Here is a 19777-nt window from a genome sequence, read left to right as displayed (position 1 = left end):
CTTCAAAGATGCATTCAAAAATGTGCTTTTTTCCATCAGCCTTAAGTCCATGTGTTTTACATTTCGACAGTAAAATAATTAAATTAATAAAAATCTGGTATAAATCAAGTATATTGATTAAGAATAGTACTATTGAGAAATGCACTTGTGACTTGTGTTACTGTGTATATTAAGCTATAAGTATTATAGTATGTAACCCCGTCAATGTGTTGCCCCAAGTGTAAATTGTGTATTAGACAGAGAGTACAAATTAAAAGACTGCAGGTCTAATACGGTCTAATACAGTCCTGCCATAAACTCAATGTGATCTTGAATATGATTGTCTCAGCCCAACAGATACAGCAACGCATAAATAAATAAATTTCGTGGTGCACTGCATGCTAAGCGTTTTGGGGCGATGTTTCTAGTATTACGATTTGTAGATGAATGTTACTTACACATTTAATATGCACCTGGATTCCGGATGTCTGTTGACACAAATGTGGCACGGTTGACTAACGGTTTAAATGGCTAAAGACTGTAAATACATATGCTGCAGGTTCAACATGAGGTACGATTTACGTGTAGAGTTATCAGTATCTTTTCCAAAATACTCAACCACCATATCACTCCTGGCTCAGAAGGATGGCTTGATGGTTCCGATTGGTACGATTTTGCATCTGACAGGCTGCGCTTGTCAAACAGCAGTGAATGTACTTCACCAAACCTCTCACTTTAAAAGTGCAAGTTCTTCATTGTACAATGTACCTATTGGCTGAACTAAACTAAAATATTATTAAGTATGTTATACTTTAGCATGACTCAGTCTCTATCCAAGTTTTCATTTCAAGGTCCGTAGATTAAACGACTTAATTTTCTTTTCACAGGAGGCGTACAGTACGCACAGCAAAATAAAGCCCAAAGTTAGATGTAGACGCCAAAAACGCTAGCCCATTCGCCAGCTCATAACGGTGCCCTGCTACTGTATGAGAAGTAGCGGCCACTGACCACCACCGTGCGCATCGGGGCATTTTTGCCCTCGTGTTTCATTTCAGCGAGAAGCCTGAAAACTTTACGCTGTCGCTTACATAGTCTTTGCCTCCGGCGGCTCTGCGGTTCCTCTCGCAGCGCTTCCTCGCGCATGCGCATTGGCTGCAGCCTGGGCAATTTGTCAGTACTCGTGAGAGAATTTGGGTAAGAAAAGACAAATTTAAACAATTTTACATTTCGATCCAAGTGTCGGGCCGTCAGTATTTTCCCGACAATAAGACCGAGGACACTCCCTTGTACTTTCGTGCGCGTTTTGGAGAGAGACAATTAGCCTGAAAGTTAGAAATAAAAGTACTGAAAACGATTGGACGTGTCATCAATAATTCTGAGCCAGGAAGAGGTTTGAGTGCGATAACGCAAGAAAATGCTTTATATATTAAATAGGGCCAACGCAGACTAGCAGGTCAGTTTGTGTCAATAATTATTTAAGCCTGCGAGTGTTCTGCGTTACAAACTACTATTTAATTGATCATATGTGCACTTTTTCCGAATATATGCCAGTTTCAGCGCAATTGCTCTTTATGCCGTAAGAAACTGCAGAAACTGGGTACCGTGAGGTGGCAACAAACAGAGCCATGTTTCAATATTTAAAGCCTCATCTGCTGCAGACAGGGGACTAATCCAGTAAAATAATTTCTTTTTGTTTCAGCGCAGCGAGTATGTAGGCCTGTGGGTGAGAAATATATAGAGTATATTCCAGCTCCGCCATTTTGGGAAACTGCCTTTAAAAACACTAAATAGTATCATAGCAAAAGAAAAGTGCCGATCAGATTCTGATCTCGGTGTCGCGATGATTGGCATGCAGTTATTGAAAAACGTGTATAAAATTACTATCTTGAGAAAGCGGGGGGCACACGGAGGGATGGAAAGTGGTTATAAATCTCGAGATGCGTCTGACGCGCCGATGGGAAAAAAGTGTCAAACATGTTAAATAATAATAAATAACTTGCACAAAAGATTACTCCGATTGAAACGGTTTGATGAACTGATTAGTTCCCTTTTGTTTTCCGCAGTGCGCTCGTTTTGCAGTTTCACAAGTCACTTTCAGTCCGCCCCTTTTAAAAAGAAAGTAAAAATTATGAACGGAATAAAACATACCGGCATCGCTATGTATTGAAAAAAAAGGACGGGGGGGGGGAAGAGGACGGAGGGCAACCTCGTCCGGGAAAACACATGTGCTAGTATCGTCGGCGTGTACTTTTTACTGATTTGTGTGTTTTATTGCGAGAATTCAAAGAGAAAAACACACTGTTTATAAATTGCCATTGCGTTTGGGAAATATTGCGTGAATGAAGTTTTATACGACGATCAGAAAAAGAAAAAAAAACACGCACAGCCTCCATTGTCTTTACTGCCCGTGAGGTGCGGATCGCCCATAAATCAATTTATTTCAGTAGGTAAGCGGATCGCCACAACATGTTAAGTTGTAAGCATGGAGAAAATTACCGTGCACCTTTTCAACGCGTTTGTTATTAGAGTTTAGAGTCATTTGAAATTATTCGCGGACAACGGTAATTTCTCTTAATTATGGAAGTCTGGGCATTTCGTAAGTGATTTCATATTGTTAAAAAAACTACGGTATTTAAAGTTTCAAGTACATAAAGGAGATAATAGAGTTGGCCAGGGCGACATCAAGCGGCGCAGCGCCTTTTGTACCACAACATCTGATGTAAGGAATGCTACATGTGGACAAACAATGACAAGCTGGGTGTACAGCGGAAAATAAATAGCCCCCCCAACCCAGCACCCCCGAAAAAAATACATGTGCAAGGCCTTGGCGCTGTAGGTGCCCTGCCGAGTTTCTCGCTACTGAGGCAGGCAGGGGCACTCCTTCCGTTGTTCGCTTGCTTCAAGGCAAAAAGGGTGGGGGCGGTGGTGGCAGCGGTTGCTTCCTTGACATCACCATTCTCGAGACTCTAGACGGCCACTGGTTCAATTATTTTATACTATTTCGCGTTCACTCGTATACCGTTATTTATGCAAAGATTTAAGAGCTGGGGGCGGTCGCGAGATCTTGAACCGGAACAGCGGCACTTGGCAAGTTACCGTTTTCTCAAAAGTGAATGCGCTGCGCAAGCCTGGATTCGTGCAAAGTACAGGAGATCCGAAATTTGCGCGGCTGTATGGAACAAAAGCGTCGCGGCCTAATGGGAAGTGCAACAGGTGCCGAAGAGCTGCCAGCCTTTGCTCTTTTCTATACAATTGTCGAGATAGTGTGACACAACTTATTCGAGTGCCCTTATGAGTTGTGTACCCCGCCGCAAAGTACCGTTTGTTTGACAACAATTAAGTTGCATTTATATAGTGCCTTTCACCGAGTTCGCATTCACAGAACAGCGATTTGCGACATGGCATAAACGAATTAACAGAAGAAAATGGGGTTTGATTAACGAATAAAACGTATACATGTTTGAGGAATAGCAAGTCGATTGACATCTTTAATGTATGAATGTATCCTCCCATTGTACTTTGCCCATTGTCACATTATTTGGTAATCCACATTATTTGGTAATCCGCGTTCAGTAAAAGGGCTGAAACAGTTTAAATTAATTGCACAAGACACAAATATGTGGTTGTTATATCGAGGTCATTCCAAATAAGCACCAATAAATGTAACACAAAAGTGAACGTTCACATCCTCTATCCATTACCAAACCCATCTAATCCACTGCAAGGTTACAGAGATTTGAGCCAATACAAATGGCCATGGATTGACTTTCAGTTCACAATCAGTTATATTCATCTTATTTTTGTGTAGCACTTTTTACTGAGAAATATACAATTGCAAACTTCACAAATTACATAATACACATACTTAAAGATGGGGTGACACAGTGGCGTAGTGTTAGTGCTGCTGTCTAACAATAAGGAGACCAAGGTTTGTGTCCTATTTTTTGCCCTGCATGGAGTTTGCATGTTCTCCTTGTGTTTGTGTGGCTTTTCTCCAGGTGCTCTGGTTTCCTCCCACAATTAAAAGACATGAAAGTTAGGTTGATTGGCGATACTAAATTGGCCCTAGTGTTTGGCTGGTGTGCGTGTGAGTATTCACCCTGCAATGGACTGGTGCCCTGTCCAGGGTTTGTTCTTGCCTTGCGCCCCATACTGCCTGAGATTGGCTCCCATACTGCTTTCAGCCTTTTTCAGGACAAAGCAGGTAGAAAATGACATACTTAAAGATACAGAAAAGGTGAAGAAATTTCAAGATGAGAGACGTGAAAGGGTACTAGCAAAATATGTTGTTTAATATTAACGTTGAGATATTCACAGTTGACAATGGAGGAGAGGAAAACAAAAGCACCAGTCAGCAAAATCCATAAAGAAAAACTTCTTGGGCATATGCAGGTTGGTTGTATGTAACAAGTATAGAGATTTCAATTTATTAAAATTTGTGTTCTTGTGGTGCTTGAGGAAAATGCATGCAAACATTTGCTAAACATGAAAGCTCTAAACTGAAAGTGCCTGGGCCAGGATTTGAATGTTGGACTTGAATTTTGAGGTTGCAGTGCTAACCATTGTGCCATCCACTTTCCTCTTCTTCATGTTTATTGAACTGTATTAACCAAAATATTGAGAACTGTCTGAAACAATTTATTTTATTATTTGCAGAATACATTATCACCACTCATTTTCTAGTGTAAAGAAGATTTTAATAGCACATTTATTATAGTATACAAAGATCTGCTAACACATATCATGAATTATTATGGGTAGTTTATAACAATTTTGAAGTAAATACCTAATCAAAACAACACCACTTTATTAACAAAACAAGGGTGAATTTAATATAAATAAGTTTAATGTCTATGAAATATTGTGAAATGTATTTTAAAAGTGAATAATGAAAAACAGACCAGTGCATTAAAAATCTGAAATTTGTGTGACCTTCCAACAGGCTAGTGATGCAGTACTTCAGGATTGTCTATCCATTTTTAGGATTATGTGTTTTATTATTTTAGGAATGCATGGAGATGGTGCCTGTGTTGTAAGGTAGGGAATATTCATGGATGAAACACCAGCACATCATACCTGCACCTATTCCTCATTTTATGTTCCTACTTAGTTCAGTGCTTGACCTTGGGGTGATGGTGATTGTCTTGGTGCCCATTCACACTGGCCTAATTTAGAGATCATAGTTTACCTAGAATGCACATATCTAGGATGTCGGAGGAAACTTCAGTGCCCATATAACACCAACAGCACTGACTACTGGGCTAGTAGCTGAACCTCAGAGCTGGGTGGTAGCAGAGATATCCACTGTTCCCAAATTTAGTTAATAGTGATTTTGGATATGTAGTGCAGATCACAACAGTAATGCATCATGTATAATACAAGTGAACATGTTGGTATTAGGAAATGTGGGCTGTCCTTGGGGTTGATGTCAGTTTGCTGTCCTACTTAGTGCTTTTCAGGGCTTAGTACATTGACATTCACCAGATCTAAAGATAACAGAGTGGTCGAGAAGTAAACTTAACTATAATATCTGTAAAGTTCTCTTAATAAATCTATTAAAGAAAATATTAGAAAATAATATGCACAAGGACTCAAATATATCAATAAATTTCACTTCCTGAGAAAGGTAATACGCCAGATTTGGAATATAATATGATCTTCCAAAAACATTTTTTCATAGAGTGTATATTTCTTAAAATGCTAAGTACCTATTTAAGCCCTCCCATTTGTAGCAAGCAAACATATAAAAATTTCCATATTTCTATTTAAACAGAGGATGATACAATATTAGTGAAGAAATGGTTCCATTTTTGAAAGGTATAAATCCTTTTAATTTTGAAACATTTTTTTAAAAGAATGTAGGGGTATAACTGCAGGTAAATGTATATATTTTACATAAAACAGTCATTGTACAAAAATAATTTTAAACCTGTTGCCTTATATTGCAAGTCCAGCTTGGCATACTGTATAACTTTCAAATGAAAAAAGAGGAAAACCACAAACGTTAGCAAACCAAATGACTTGTTTCAAAAGCATTATGGTACTTTTCCTAGCAATACAGTACTGTATAGCTTTTAGACACATTGATTTCTTTTAATGTATTAATTACTATACAGTAATATTTTTTTGGTAGTCTAAATGCTATATTAAATGTAACACAAGCAAATCCTATGTGTTATTTTGGTAATTTCCAGAAGGGAATTATTTTAACGGATGTTTAAGATGTGTTTGTTTTATTTGGCTGACTTTTCAGTTTGTTCAACTCACCAACAAAATAAATCAAATAATACATATTTTATAGTCTTTTAGATTAGTCTTTTGGATTTCCCTTAATTTTTGTGGTAATGTAATGATTGATGTGAATGTTGTTTCTGTTCCCATATTAAGGTTAAATTACCTATTTAATATGATTGATTTATCATTAAACTAGACAGCAAACTTAATGAACTTAATGACTTCCTCCCATTTGTAAAACAACTTGCGTTCTGTGCTGTGGTACTCACCATATTAGGCTTTAATTATTGCAGAGGTATAGAACATATTAACTGGCTAAATTATATGTGTTTTGAAAGTAATTGCCAATTAATCTGCTGAAAGTCAAGAAACAGAAGAGCATGAAATCATTGTTTTCTACAGAATTGTACATGTATCTTATTAACTCATTACTGAAATTAGTATTTGTACTAGCACTCTATAAGTTGTATTAAGGTTTACCATTTAGATTGACAAAAACCTAACAGCTTTACATAGTGGCTACATACACTATATACAATGTATTTTTTGTACAACATACAGTATATACACTCACCTAAAGGATTATTAGGAACACGATACTAATACGGTGTTTGACCCCCTTTCGCCTTCAGAACTGCCTTAATTCTACGTGGCATTGATTCAACAAGTTGCTGAAAGCATTCTTTAGAAATGTTGGCCCATATTGATAGGATAGCATCTTGCAGTTGATGGAGATTTGTGGGATGCACATCCAGGGCACGAAGCTCCCGTTCCACCACATCCCAAAGATGCTCTGTTGGGTTGAGATCTGGTGACTGTGGGGGCCATTTTAGTACAGTGAACTCATTGTCATGTTCAAGAAACCAATTTGAAATGATTCGAGCTTTGTGACATGGTGCATTATCCTGCTGGAAGTAGCCATCAGAGGATGGGTACATGGTCGTCATGAAGGGATGGACATGGTCAGAAACAATGCTCAGGTAGCCCATGGCATTTAAACGATGCCCAATTGGCACTAAGGGGCCTAAAGTGTGCCAAGAAAACATCCCCTACACCATTACACCACCACCACCAGCCTGCACAGTGGTAACAAGGCATGATGAATCCATGTTCTCATTCTGTTTACGCCAAATTCTGACTCTACCATTTGAATGTCTCAACAGAAATCGAGACTCATCAGACCAGGCAACATTATTCCAGTCTTCAACTGTCCAATTTCGGTGAGCTCGTGCAAATTGTAGCCTCTTTTTCCTATTTGTAGTGGAGATGAGTAGTACCCGGTGGGGTCTTCTGCTGTTGTAGCCCATCCGCCTCAAGGTTGTGCATGTTGTGGCTTCACAAATGCTTTGCTGCATACCTCGGTTGTAACGAGTGGTTATTTCAGTCAAAGTTGCTCTTCTATCTGCTTGAATCAGTCGGCCCATTCTCCTCTGGCCTCTAGCATCAACGGCATTTTCGCCCACAAGACTGCCGCATACTGGATGTTTTTCCCTTTTCATACCATTCTTTGTAAACCCTAGAAATGGTTGTGCGTGAAAATTCCAGTAACTGAGCAGATTGTGAAATACTCAGACCAGCCCGTCTGGCACCAACAACCATGCCACGCTCAAAACTGCTTAAATCACCTTTCTTTCCCATTCTGACATTCAGTTTTGGAGTTCAGGAGATTGTCTTGACCAGGACCACACCCCTAAAAGCACTGAAGCAACTGCCATGTGATTGGTTGATTAGATAATTGCATTAATGAGAAATTGAACAGGTGTTCCTAATAATCCTTTAGGTGAGTTTACATACAGTGTTTCTCCTAGAATATTTTTCATAGTAGGTGGCATTGGTTGTTGATTGATAATGTCTCTCTTAGATAGTTGGCACTGATAACTGAATAAGTAATAGTAAATACTACAATACTGTATATAATATCAAATAATACAATTTTACAGCAAGAAAGGAATACATACAAATTTTATATTGAACCACATTCACAAAAGACATGCCAATAGAAAGGACATATACAATTTTAATTGATTCATACTCAAAATAGTCATACTTAACAAAAAAATTAAGCATACTTAACAATTAACTTTTTTTTATAAGTTGATGGTTGTAACACTGTTTTTGCCTATTGGAATGTATTTTCTAAAGTATTCCAGAGTAAGACCAGGAGCAATAAATTAAAGTAAACAAGCAAATGGCTTGCAGTGTGGCCCCTTTAGACACTGACAAAATTATAATGAATTAATTAAAGTTGCTTCAAGATTGGATGTTATTACTGACTGGAGTCAATGCCAATTGATTAGAGATTGAGATTAATGTTCATCTTGTCCTCTAATTTCAATTGTAGGTGAAACACTGATGTACTGTATATACTATACATATATATATACTGTCTTATCTCTCTTAATGTTTGTTTATGTGAGTGTGTCTACTGTATAACGTGTATATATATGTATATATATTTGTGTATATGTATACATATATATATATATATATATATATATATATATATATATATACACACTCATTATGTATATATTCACTGGGGTGGGCAAAAGTAGGTTTACAGCTGTTCTTTTGGAAAAAGAAATGCAGGTTATAATTATTACAATAGCTTTATTAACATTATTAAGTCATAAGAATGTTGCAGTGCACATAGGTACAATCTCGTAAGAGCTCAAATTTCCCTGCCTTCATTATTTACACATTCTTGTAGTCTATTTGCTACACTCGAGCATACTTTAATAATAATAAGATGCCAAATAAATAAGAAGATAAATAATACAAATAAATAATACAATAATTAATAAACAAATAATAATACAAGAATAAACTCTGTGTTTCATTTACTCACAACAGTAAACTTGCTTTTGCCTACCCCGTATATTCAGTATATATATACTGTGTATATATATATATATACAGTATATATATTAATCCGTTCCAGACTCTACTGCGATAAATGAATTTCCGCAAAGTAGGATTCTTTATTTATAAATCGAACATTTTCGCAGTTAGAGCATAGAAAACCTGTTTACGACCTTCTAAATACGTTTTCTAACATTATTAGAGCCCTCTAGACATGAAATAACACCCTTTTGTCTAAAGTTTAAACTGTGCTCCATGACAAGATAGAGATGACAGTTCCGTCTCACAATTAAAAGAATGCAAACATATCTTCCTCTTCAAAGGAGTGCGCGTCAGGAGCAGAAAATATCAGAGAGAGAGAGAGAGAAAAGCAAACAATCAAAAATCAATAGGGCTGTTCGGGCTTTTAAGTATGCGAAGCACCGCCGGACAAAGCAGCTGCAAGGAAGGGAGCAATGTGAAGGTAGTCTTTCAGCATTTTTTACAGGAGCGTCCGTATCCTCTAGGCCAGTGTGGCCAGTGTGCGAACAGCCCCTCTGCTCACGCCCCCTCCGTCAGGAGCAGAGAGAGTGAGAGAAACAGAGAATAGCAAACAATCAAAAATTAATACGTGCTGTTCGGGCTTTCAAGTATGCAAAGCACCGCGCGGGAAACATAACGTATATCATTGAGGAGTTTTATTTAATACGTAATACGTGCTCTGATTGGGTAGCTTCTCAGCCATCCGCCAATAGCGTCCCTTGTATGAAATCAACTGGGCAAACCAACTAAGGAAGCATTTACTATAAATTAAAAGACCTATTGTCCGCAGAAATCTGCGAACCAGCGAAAAATACGTGATATATATTTAGATATGCTTACATTTAAAATCTGCAATGGAGTGAAGCCAGGAATGTTGCAGCGTGATATTGTGAGGGATCACTGTGTGTGTATATATATATATATATATATATATATATATATATATATATATATATATATATATATATATATATGTCTGTTTAAATTGATAGGAAAATATTTCATTTGTACTAGTATCAGCTACTTGCATTTTGGGATGTAATGATGTTCAAGGCTTGTACTCTCTTTGTGGAGCGTGTATGATTTCACCATGTCTGCGTGGATTTTTTTCCACATGCTCAGTTTCCACCCACAATCCAAACACATGCTGATTAGGTGAATTGACAATGCTAAATTGGCCCTGATATACATGTATGTATTTGTTCTGCTATGGGCTTTTGTGTTGTCCAGAGATTGTTCCTGCATTGTGCCCGAAGCTTGCTGGGACAGGCTTTGGCTTCTTTGCAACCCTGCTCTGGATAAGTGGTTTAGAAAATCGCTAAATGGACTGTAGAAAGTAACCAGCTTGATTCGCTTAAGGTTTCAGAAACATGTTATGTTTCTAGTATGGTTTGTTATAATATGAGGGCCATCTAACACAAAAATGGTCTATGAGTGAGCACACGTGAATAGAATTCTTTTCAATTACTATGTACATTTTATTTTCTGACATAGTTATTTAAAGAAAGCTTAGAAAATACTTATGAAATGATCAATTTTCACAGTAGCCACTAGTCTTCAGGTTAATTTCACAGTTTAATTCTGTTGTATGTTAGATATTTGAGTAAAATGAAATTTCTGCCCTGATGTATTAAAAACCTGACTGCATTCTTAACATGAGCCAGATTTGTCTAAGATTGTAATTGTCAAACTCCTGCAATGACAATTTCTAGACTAAACCTTGTAATCTGTGACAATTTCTAGACTAAACCTTGTAATCTGTTCATATTGAGAGGTGATTCAGTAGATAAGTTTGTTTTTTTTTTGTTTGCACTTGTTGACCTAAAACTCTTCTTTTTTGCTTATTAAGATAGCAGGCATCAATAATACACATCAATGTTGTTTGCAATTCCTATTATGTAACCTCAGAACCCTGAGTTCAAAATCTCATTCTAGCAATTGCTTGAAAGCAGACTCCAGTCCAGACAACCATAGACAGTTTTATTACTAGACACTCCCAAATCTTTGCAGAGCTGGAAGAGAACTCATTATTCTGGAGTGATACAATAGGTAGACAAAGATGTGATAACTTCATCTGGAGAGGAGACAGCTTTGTGTATGAATATAAGTCAATTTTTTGATTTTCAAGTACTTATCTAAATGCAAGGGCAAGAACTAAGGTTGAAAAGGCAACTAAAAGGTTGGCTACTAACTTGTTTTAATTACTTCTAACTATTTAAGAATTCATTTTTTTATATTTTATAGTGAATCCAATACTTGGATGGCAGAAGCTGTATGTTGTGATTTTATATAGGTGGGATAAAATTACATACAGTATGTCAAGTGATCTCCACATCCCATAACCTGTAATGGGCATAGCAGTAATCAGTACAGTCTTACTGTGACTATACTACTACAAGAAAAAAGTTCTATTGCCAGAATAAGGATCAAGTATTTAAAAATTCTTGAAGACAAAATGTATAAGCAAGAAACGCATAACAAAATGTGTGCTAGGATTTCATAAACCTAGATTATAAGAAGCTTAATTGAGCCACCCTTACCTTCATCGACAGAGACATTGGGGCAGAAGTGCACTTGAGTATTAGATGATAGGTGGTAGGAAAGAAATCCATGCTAGTTTTTACAAATCAATTTATTAATGACCTAAACAAACAGCAAATCGTGTTCTCTCTGTAAAATTTATATATGGCCAATTGGTTCCCATTAAAATTAGATTTTTAGCAAATGGGCTCCACCTTTTAAAACTATTTTAGGATCCTGCTGGCAAGAGTAAAGTCTGTGTGTTTCAATGGATATAAAGTGCAGGTATTTTTCAAAACATTCTAATTGCCTGGTTGTAAGTGGAAAGGCAGTGCATATTTGTTCAGGTGGTGTTCAGTTTTGGAAATCATTGTGTGAAGCGGTAAAAAGTGGCATGGTAGGCTGGTGATTCCTTTCGAATGACTACATTTTTGGCAGCAATTGCAAGTGCAAAGTATATGAAAAGGCACTGCTCCTACATGTTCAGCTATTGTTTTATTTTGTTTTTCCAAATCAGAAAGAACTTATTTAATGATGTTTGTTGGCAACTCTAACCCATCTGTAATAGATGTATGATTTGCACAAGCGGCAGGGAATGTTGCCTGCCCAGAGCACAGGTAGGGGACCTTCCTGAACATATTAATTACCAACTAGTCAGAACTGCAGAGGATGCAAATGTCATTGCTCACATTGGGCATGGCATATGTATGGGCAGGCTGCTTGCTGTGCAAGTCATCATTATAGGAATAGGTGAAAAGCTCAAGTGTAGAATTTGCAACGTTGTACTTTCTGAAATTCAGTCTGTACTGCATGATTATCTACATTAGATAAGAAAATCAGTTTGAGCCCTGCTACAGAATGATGCTAGCCTCACTCAATGTTGTATTACTTGAGGGCTGTTTATATTTGGAAATGAGTGGCTAAATAGTAGCTCAGGATAGGTCATATAATAACAGTGTCTGTAATGTATTAAAGCAGGGGTTGTCAGCATTGGTCCTGGAGGGTTTCCATAACTACAGGTGTTCATTTAAGTCCATTTCGTAATTGGAAGTCAAACTTTGCTGCTAATGTAATGTACATTTTTGACCTTTGTTTTCTTTGACTAGAAAGTTTAAGAATCCTTAATTGATGTTTTTACTTGCTTGCATTAATCATCTGCCAGTTAACTTTAAGGTGAAAATAAAAAGAAAATTAACTTGGCCCTATTCTTTGTTCATCATAAAGTATTTGTTTTAGGAAAACTTTGGAAAGAAAGCAAGTGTGAACTGTGAAGCACTAGCAAATATTATCTGCTACTCATTTGGATGATGTCTTCAGAAAAGCAAATTCTGTAGTACTTTAAATATTGTTAGGAAATAAAAATTGTTTGCAGCAAATTTCCATGGCTACCAGCGTCCGCAAGGACTCAGATTGGAGACTTCTGTACTTAGACATATTTAAATGACAATGCTTATAAATGCTTAAGGTCAATAGTTAAAAAGAAAAATAAGAGTGACCAAAAGACATGATTTGAAAAATCTTAATATTACAAAAGTCAGCAAAAAAATGTTTAAAATTTTTTAACAGTAAGAAGGAGTGAAAGCTGATGTATATTTTTCTTTAAACTGTTTTATTTTTACAGTATCTATAGGGTCTGTTTAGATCACAGATTTTTGAGAATGAAATGCCAGATTGATTAAAATAGCATATAAAGTATCAATTCACTATTTGTGGGCAATGTTTGCTCAATGTTAGTGATTTTATATTCAAGCCTGTAATTTTGGTTTTGTAAAAGTCACCACAAACTGCAGAGGTTTTTAATGACTTGAATTTTACCATCCTTATAAAACAGGAATTGGACTGACTTAATATTTCAGTGTCTGTTGACATATCCTGTAAAATGTATCAGTGAAAGTAGCTATGAAATGCATATTAGTAAAGAAGGATGCTGAAGCTTGTTGCAGTCCCAAACCTTTGTGTATGATAAATGTTAATGGATATTTATAATGTAAGAAAGCATCTCTCTAGTTTGTGTGTGGCAACTGACAAGCTTAAACAATGAAGTCCTTTTTTACAATATTTTTTTGATCAAGGCACAGAAATATTCTGTGGCATTGGATCATATGATGTCTAAACACTTTTAAGTCTTGGAAAGGTTTGGTTAGGAAATTTGATAAGAGAATAATAATCACATTACAAGCTACAGGAATTCAGAACTTGGATTGTACAATTAACTTATGTAAAGAATCCTTTTTAGAATTAACTAATTGTTTAAAATTAGTTTCCTATCATTGTGAGAAGTGCAAATCTTTACACTTATGCTGTAAGAATGAACAAAAATATAACAGACAGGGAGGGTATGATGACCCAGTAGTTAATGCTGCTAGATGTACATCTTTTGACTTTTGGGTGTAAATCCTGACCTTGTCACTGTCCACGTGGAACCTCCTATGTTCTCCAGTGCTTGTACTGATTTTAACCCGGTACCCTTGGGTAAGTTTATTATTCAGCGGATGCATTAGCTTCTCTGGTTAGGCTTGCTTCCTGTCTTGCACCTGATGCACCTGGCTGTCATTTCTTATCTCTTTTCTTCTTATGACATGTATTGAAATCTGTGTTGTCTAATAATGAATGATTATAATAAGCAATTTGATGACCAACAAGTCACCTAAAACTGTACCATTAGACTGTGTCAGGATTCAGATTTGTGTCAATATGTCGAAAATAAAGTTAAATGTAAAGTTTTATATGATGAAAGTATTAATACTAGATTCAACAAAATAATACCTGCTTTTGTGACAAGAATGAATGTTCTTTCTGATGGGGTCATTGTTTCCACAATTCTACTGTATAGAGGGTATATTAAATGGCTGACATGATTATGGGTATATATAGGGCAATGCATGATGTACAAGTCAAGGGAGGATATGGTTAGGCTGCATTTGAAAAGATACATTACAGTTTCTGCACACAATAAACTAAAGAAAGCATAAAGGCAATGGCTAGAATGCAGATAATACTTATAGACACTAGGGGGCTTCTCCCCCACTCGCTTCACATGCCAACCCCTGTGTTTTGTTTTCCGGATACACACTTTTAAGGTTTTTTTTTTTTTGAATTGTTGCTATTTCATTAGTTTCAGTTTTATTTCAGAACTTCTATAAATAACAATATTTGGAATCTTGTGAGTCCCAGTATGCTGAATCTTTTTAATTAGGTCAGTGAGGCATGTGTTTAACGACTTTGTACTGTAATTCAGGATAGGTTTCTCTGTTTGGAATTTCAGCACAGACAAAATGATCTACATCATCAGCAGTTAATATTTTTTTTACAAAGTAACCAATAAATGCATGTATGGTAAACTCCGGTTTTGAAATTCTTAAGATTCAAGATTCTTTATTTGTCACATGCATAGTTATACAGGATAACACACAATGAAATGCATCCTGATCCACTTATCAAAAACTGTGCAAAGTTAGAAGAATATCAATTAGATTAATAAAAAGTCATAGATTGAAAGATAACAGTATATTAGAACATAATAAATAAGTAAAATTATGTGAATAATAATAATGGTTAAGGTGCAATACAACGATTATTGTGCAAAACCAAAGTTAGACAGGTGCATAGTTAAATGAGGCAGTTTGTTTGTTTGCGCTACTGCGATATTTACTTTTTTTTTATACTTTCTAATTTTCCTTTAACTTTCTCCACATGTGTATCACACCATCATTTTTTTTTTCCTTTCGAATTCCACTGCCTCTAACCTGCTCTGCATGTGTTTAGCGCCAGCGTTTGTGAACGTCTTTATGAAGTTCTACTTTGTCTTTTACTTTGTCTTTTAATTCTGAGCCGGATTGGACGTGCTTTTTTTTAAATTCCATTTGTTCTGGGCTGATAATTACTTTCCTTATTTTCTGAATTTGCACCTAGATTATTCTTTCTCTGTTTTGCTCTTTTTTCCCTCGAACTCTTTTGAGTCTCTTCTCTCCGCACTGCTTTCTTCTTCGTTTAGTCGTCAATGTTTCATTTATAATGTACTTTCCTTATATGCTTTATATGCTCTGAGAGCCCTAGATCTATGTGTGTTCAAATCCTTTAGACGACTGAATGTTTTGCTGCCACTTAGCGTATTTAATATTGATTGTAAGTAGGGCTTATCTTGCAAGAATCTCATGTTCCACGTCATCGCAAGACAGTCTTGGGTCAATCTCTTGGCACAAAGTCTCATGTGTAAGGTCCCTGCGAGATGCTCTGTGGCCAATCTCTTTCATCTCGTGGTTTCTTTTAAATGTTTTCCATGATCTTAACTTGAAGATCATGTCTTGACACCCTTGCGTTTATCTCCAGGAATTTTTTTTATAATAGAGAGATATTTATTTACTTTTTTGGCTGATTATCCAAGACATCGTAACAACATTTGAGATCAATTACAGTTGTTGTATTTTGTTTGTTTTTCCAATTGGAACACAAGAAGGTGAAGTGAGTTGCTCATGGTCACACAATGTCAGCAGAATTTGAACCCTGAACCTCAGGGTTTGAAGTCCAAAGCTTTAGCCACTACACTACACTAAAGGGGATAAGCTATGAAAAAAGACTGAAGGATCTGCCTGCTGCACCTTTAAGCAGCAATAAAGAAGTGATATGATGAAATGTTTATTATTCTGAAGCTTTTACTATTGCATACATCTTTCAAAAAGAATATGGGGACACAAATGAAAACTGGTTTTATGAGTACATTTTAAACATTTCCAAAATGGTTTTATTAGTAGAACCATTAATGTAAGCTTTTTTAATTTATTTATTTTTTTTCTTCAAATGTCCTTACTACTGGTTTGTACTGTCGAGAGTGACATGGCACCACTGCCTCACAGGTCCAGAGTCTTGGATTCAGGTCTCATTTATTCACTTCAAAGTATGAATGGGTTTTCATTCCACATCTCAAATATTTGCAGGCTACATTAATTGGCTGTTAAATTGGTTCATGTTGGTAAGTGAGTATGCCCCAGTGATGGACTATAGTCTTGTGTAGAAGTGGTTTGTGTTTTGTACCTAATGCTCCCAGGACAGGCACATGTTACAACTATTGAAATTTGAATAGTTTTAAATGTTAATTGGTTATTTACTCAGGCTGACTACTAATAAAAATCTCAGTTGATGGGAAATAAACAAAAAAATGGTTTGAAGATACATATTTCTAAAAATAGTTACTGACCATCCTATGAAAAGTAGAAAAGTTAGAATTTTATAAATAGTATTAGAAATGTATGTTTTGATATAAGCTAAATATATTGTAGCCTTGGTATAGAATTACTATATACATAGATTGTGAATCAGGTATTGTTGTGACAAAATTACTATATCCACTATTTAATGTCCTCCTCTTTCTTATGTACTTCACTATGTTTTGTAAAAAGAGATGCTCACATTTGGGTTTTAGTTGCTGTTTTCTGAAGATAGGTTGGCTTATCTGAATCTATTTTCAAGAAACGTAAAGAGACAGAATGGCAAATTGTTGAAACTGTCAAAAGCAAACTTGAGATTGGCACAACATGTTAAAAAGTGCATGCTTGTAATAGCAGGTGTTATTTCAGAAAATGAACTGGTTATCTAACATAATACATCTTTAAAAGTGGGGACTGTTAGGTATCAAGGTGAAAAGATACCACGTAAAGTTTACTTCAGTGCCAGATGTGTTACACCAATAATTTCAATTTATGTAACCAATTGCAGTCATTTTTTTTAACCACAGGGTACTATTCTCCTGTTATAGTTGTAAATAAAACATATTAAAGTTAGAAAATGCTCAGGAAAGTCTCTGTGTTATTCGTAGGGATAGCAGTTCATCCTTAATTACCCTCTGTATAAACCCAGCTTATTTACAATTCTTACATCTGTGTACAGCTCATGGATAACACTTTAGATTTAACAGATTTGAGTCTCATGCATGCATTCACAAGCAGTCTATAGTGTAAGCTATGTAAAATTTGGAAATGAATATGTAGATAGTAATAAACATACACATTAGAAGCTCCAGTAACAACAACAACAACATTTATTTATATAAAACATTTTCATACAAAAAATGTAGCTCAAAGTGCTTTACATAATGAAGAATAGAAAAATAAAAGACACAGTAAGAAAAATAAGTCAACATTAATTAACATAGAATAAGAGGAAGGTCCGATGGCCAGGGAGGACAGAAAAAAACTCCAGACGGCTGGAGAAAAAAATAAAATCTGCAGGGATTCCAGACCATGAGTCCGCCCAGTCCCTCTGGGCATTCTACCTCACATAAATGAAACAGTCCTTTTTGTATTTAGGGTTCTCACAGAAGAACTTGATGATGATGGTCATGTAGACTTCTGGCTTTTAGTCCATCAATGTAGGAACAACATGATGCTTTGAGTAGGTGGTGGTGGTGCAGGCCGCCACCACAAAGAAACCGGAAAAAGAAACAGAAGAGAGAATATAGGTTAATATGGATTTTAGAGCCACCATGGTTTTTATAATGAAGTTAATGTATCTATATATATATGTATATATAGATTCTATATATATATGTATATATAGATATATATATATGTGTGTATATATATGTTTATATGTGTGTGTGTGTATATATATATATATATATATATATACACACACACACACAGAGATCCTCGCTATATCGCCGACTTTCGGCTTTACTCCATCGCGGATTTTAAATGTAAGCACATCTAAATATATATCACGGATTTTTCGCTGGTTCGCGGATTTCTTCCTCAGTTTGTTTGCCCAGTTGATTTCATACAAGGGATGCTATTGGCAGATGGCTGAGAAGCTACCCAATCAGAGTATGTATTACATATTAAATAAAACTCCTCAATGATATACAATATGCTTCCTGCGTGGTGCTTCGCACATTTCAAAGCTCTAACAGCCCATATTGATTTTTGATTGTTTGCTTTTCTCTGCCTCTATCTCTGACATTCTCTGCTCCTGACGTAGGGGGTGTGAGCAGAGGGGCTGTTTGCACAGTGGCTGTTTGCTTAGAAGATACGAAGGCTCCTGTAAAAAATGCTGAAAAGACTACCTTCATATGGATCCCTTCATTGCGGCGGCTTTATCGCGGTGCTTCGTTTACTTAAATGCCCAACATTCCTATTGATTTTTGTTTACTTTTCTCTCTTTCTGACATTCTCTGCTCCTGACGGCACTCCTTTGAAGAGGAAGATATGTTTGCATTCTTTTAATTGTGAGAAAGAACTGTCATCTCTGTCTTGTCATGGAGCACAGTTTAAACGTTTGACTAAAGGGTGTTATTTAATGTCTAGAGGGCTCTAATAAAAAATGTATTTAGAAAGTCGTAAACAGGTTTTCTATGCTCTAACTGCGAAAATATTTATAAATAAAGATTTATAAATAAAGAATCCTACTTAGTGGAAATTCATTTATCTGTCTGGAGTGGATTAACCGCGATAAACAAGGGTTTACTGTATAACTGTGCGGAGAATATTTATAAACAGTGTGGGAGTTTCTAAGGGCTTAAAATATATAATAATAACCATACAAACATATGGTTTCTACTTCGCGGATTTTCACCTATCGTGGGGGGGTCTGGAACGCAACCCCCGCGATCGAGGAGGGATTACTGTACACAGTATTCTATGTAAATCAGGTAAATCTATCCTGGTGAAAGAATTTAATTTGTTTATAACGGAGTACTGGGGCTTAGGAGGATCCGCAGTGTTGGGGAAATGTACTATGTTATTTCTAATATCATTAATTTTTTGATTGAAAAATGCAGCAATAGCCTCACAGGTTTCACTGGAAGTATTTTGGAGGCATTCCTTTGTGTTACCTGGGTTTAGAAGTCGATCAATCGTAGAAAATAAGACTGGGATTACTAGCATTGTTATTTATAATCTTAGAGAAATAGCAGCGCCTCTCAAGACAGACTGTATTATTGTATTCTGTTATTTTAACCTTCAATATCTCATAGTGGATAGTTAGTTTAGTTTTCCACCATTTATGCTCAGCTATATGACATGTTCTTTCAAAATCAGACACTCTTTGGGTCTTCCATGGAATAACAATGCTAGAAGATTTTTTAACTGTCTTTTCAGGTGCAACTATGTCAACAGTAGCTCTCACTTTAGTATAAAATTTTTCCACCTTAGTATTTATATTATCCTCG

General features: G+C 36.1%; 1 protein-coding gene across 2 annotated transcripts in view; it reads left to right on the top strand.

Moving 5' to 3' along the window:
- Window positions 1–1106: 1106 nt before the first annotated feature.
- l3mbtl3 (L3MBTL histone methyl-lysine binding protein 3) overlaps window positions 1107–19777 on the top strand; it is a 174807-nt gene continuing 156136 nt past the window's right edge. Inside the window, exon 1 of one of the 2 annotated variants that reach the window (XM_039747467.1) lies at window positions 1107–1173. In XM_039747467.1, coding sequence (XP_039603401.1) covers window positions 1121–1173 — 53 coding nt within the window. In that variant the 5' untranslated portion in view covers window positions 1107–1120. Of the gene's footprint in view, window positions 1174–2259; window positions 2427–19777 lie in introns of those variants that run through there. The other variant, XM_039747468.1, reaches the window with a different exon arrangement.

The sequence above is a fragment of the Polypterus senegalus genome, chromosome 3, assembly GCF_016835505.1.
Source record: "Polypterus senegalus isolate Bchr_013 chromosome 3, ASM1683550v1, whole genome shotgun sequence".
Taxonomy (NCBI): domain Eukaryota; kingdom Metazoa; phylum Chordata; class Cladistia; order Polypteriformes; family Polypteridae; genus Polypterus; species Polypterus senegalus.
The sequence above is the reverse complement of the archived record's forward strand: the minus strand, read 5'-3'. Positions and strand labels throughout refer to the sequence as shown.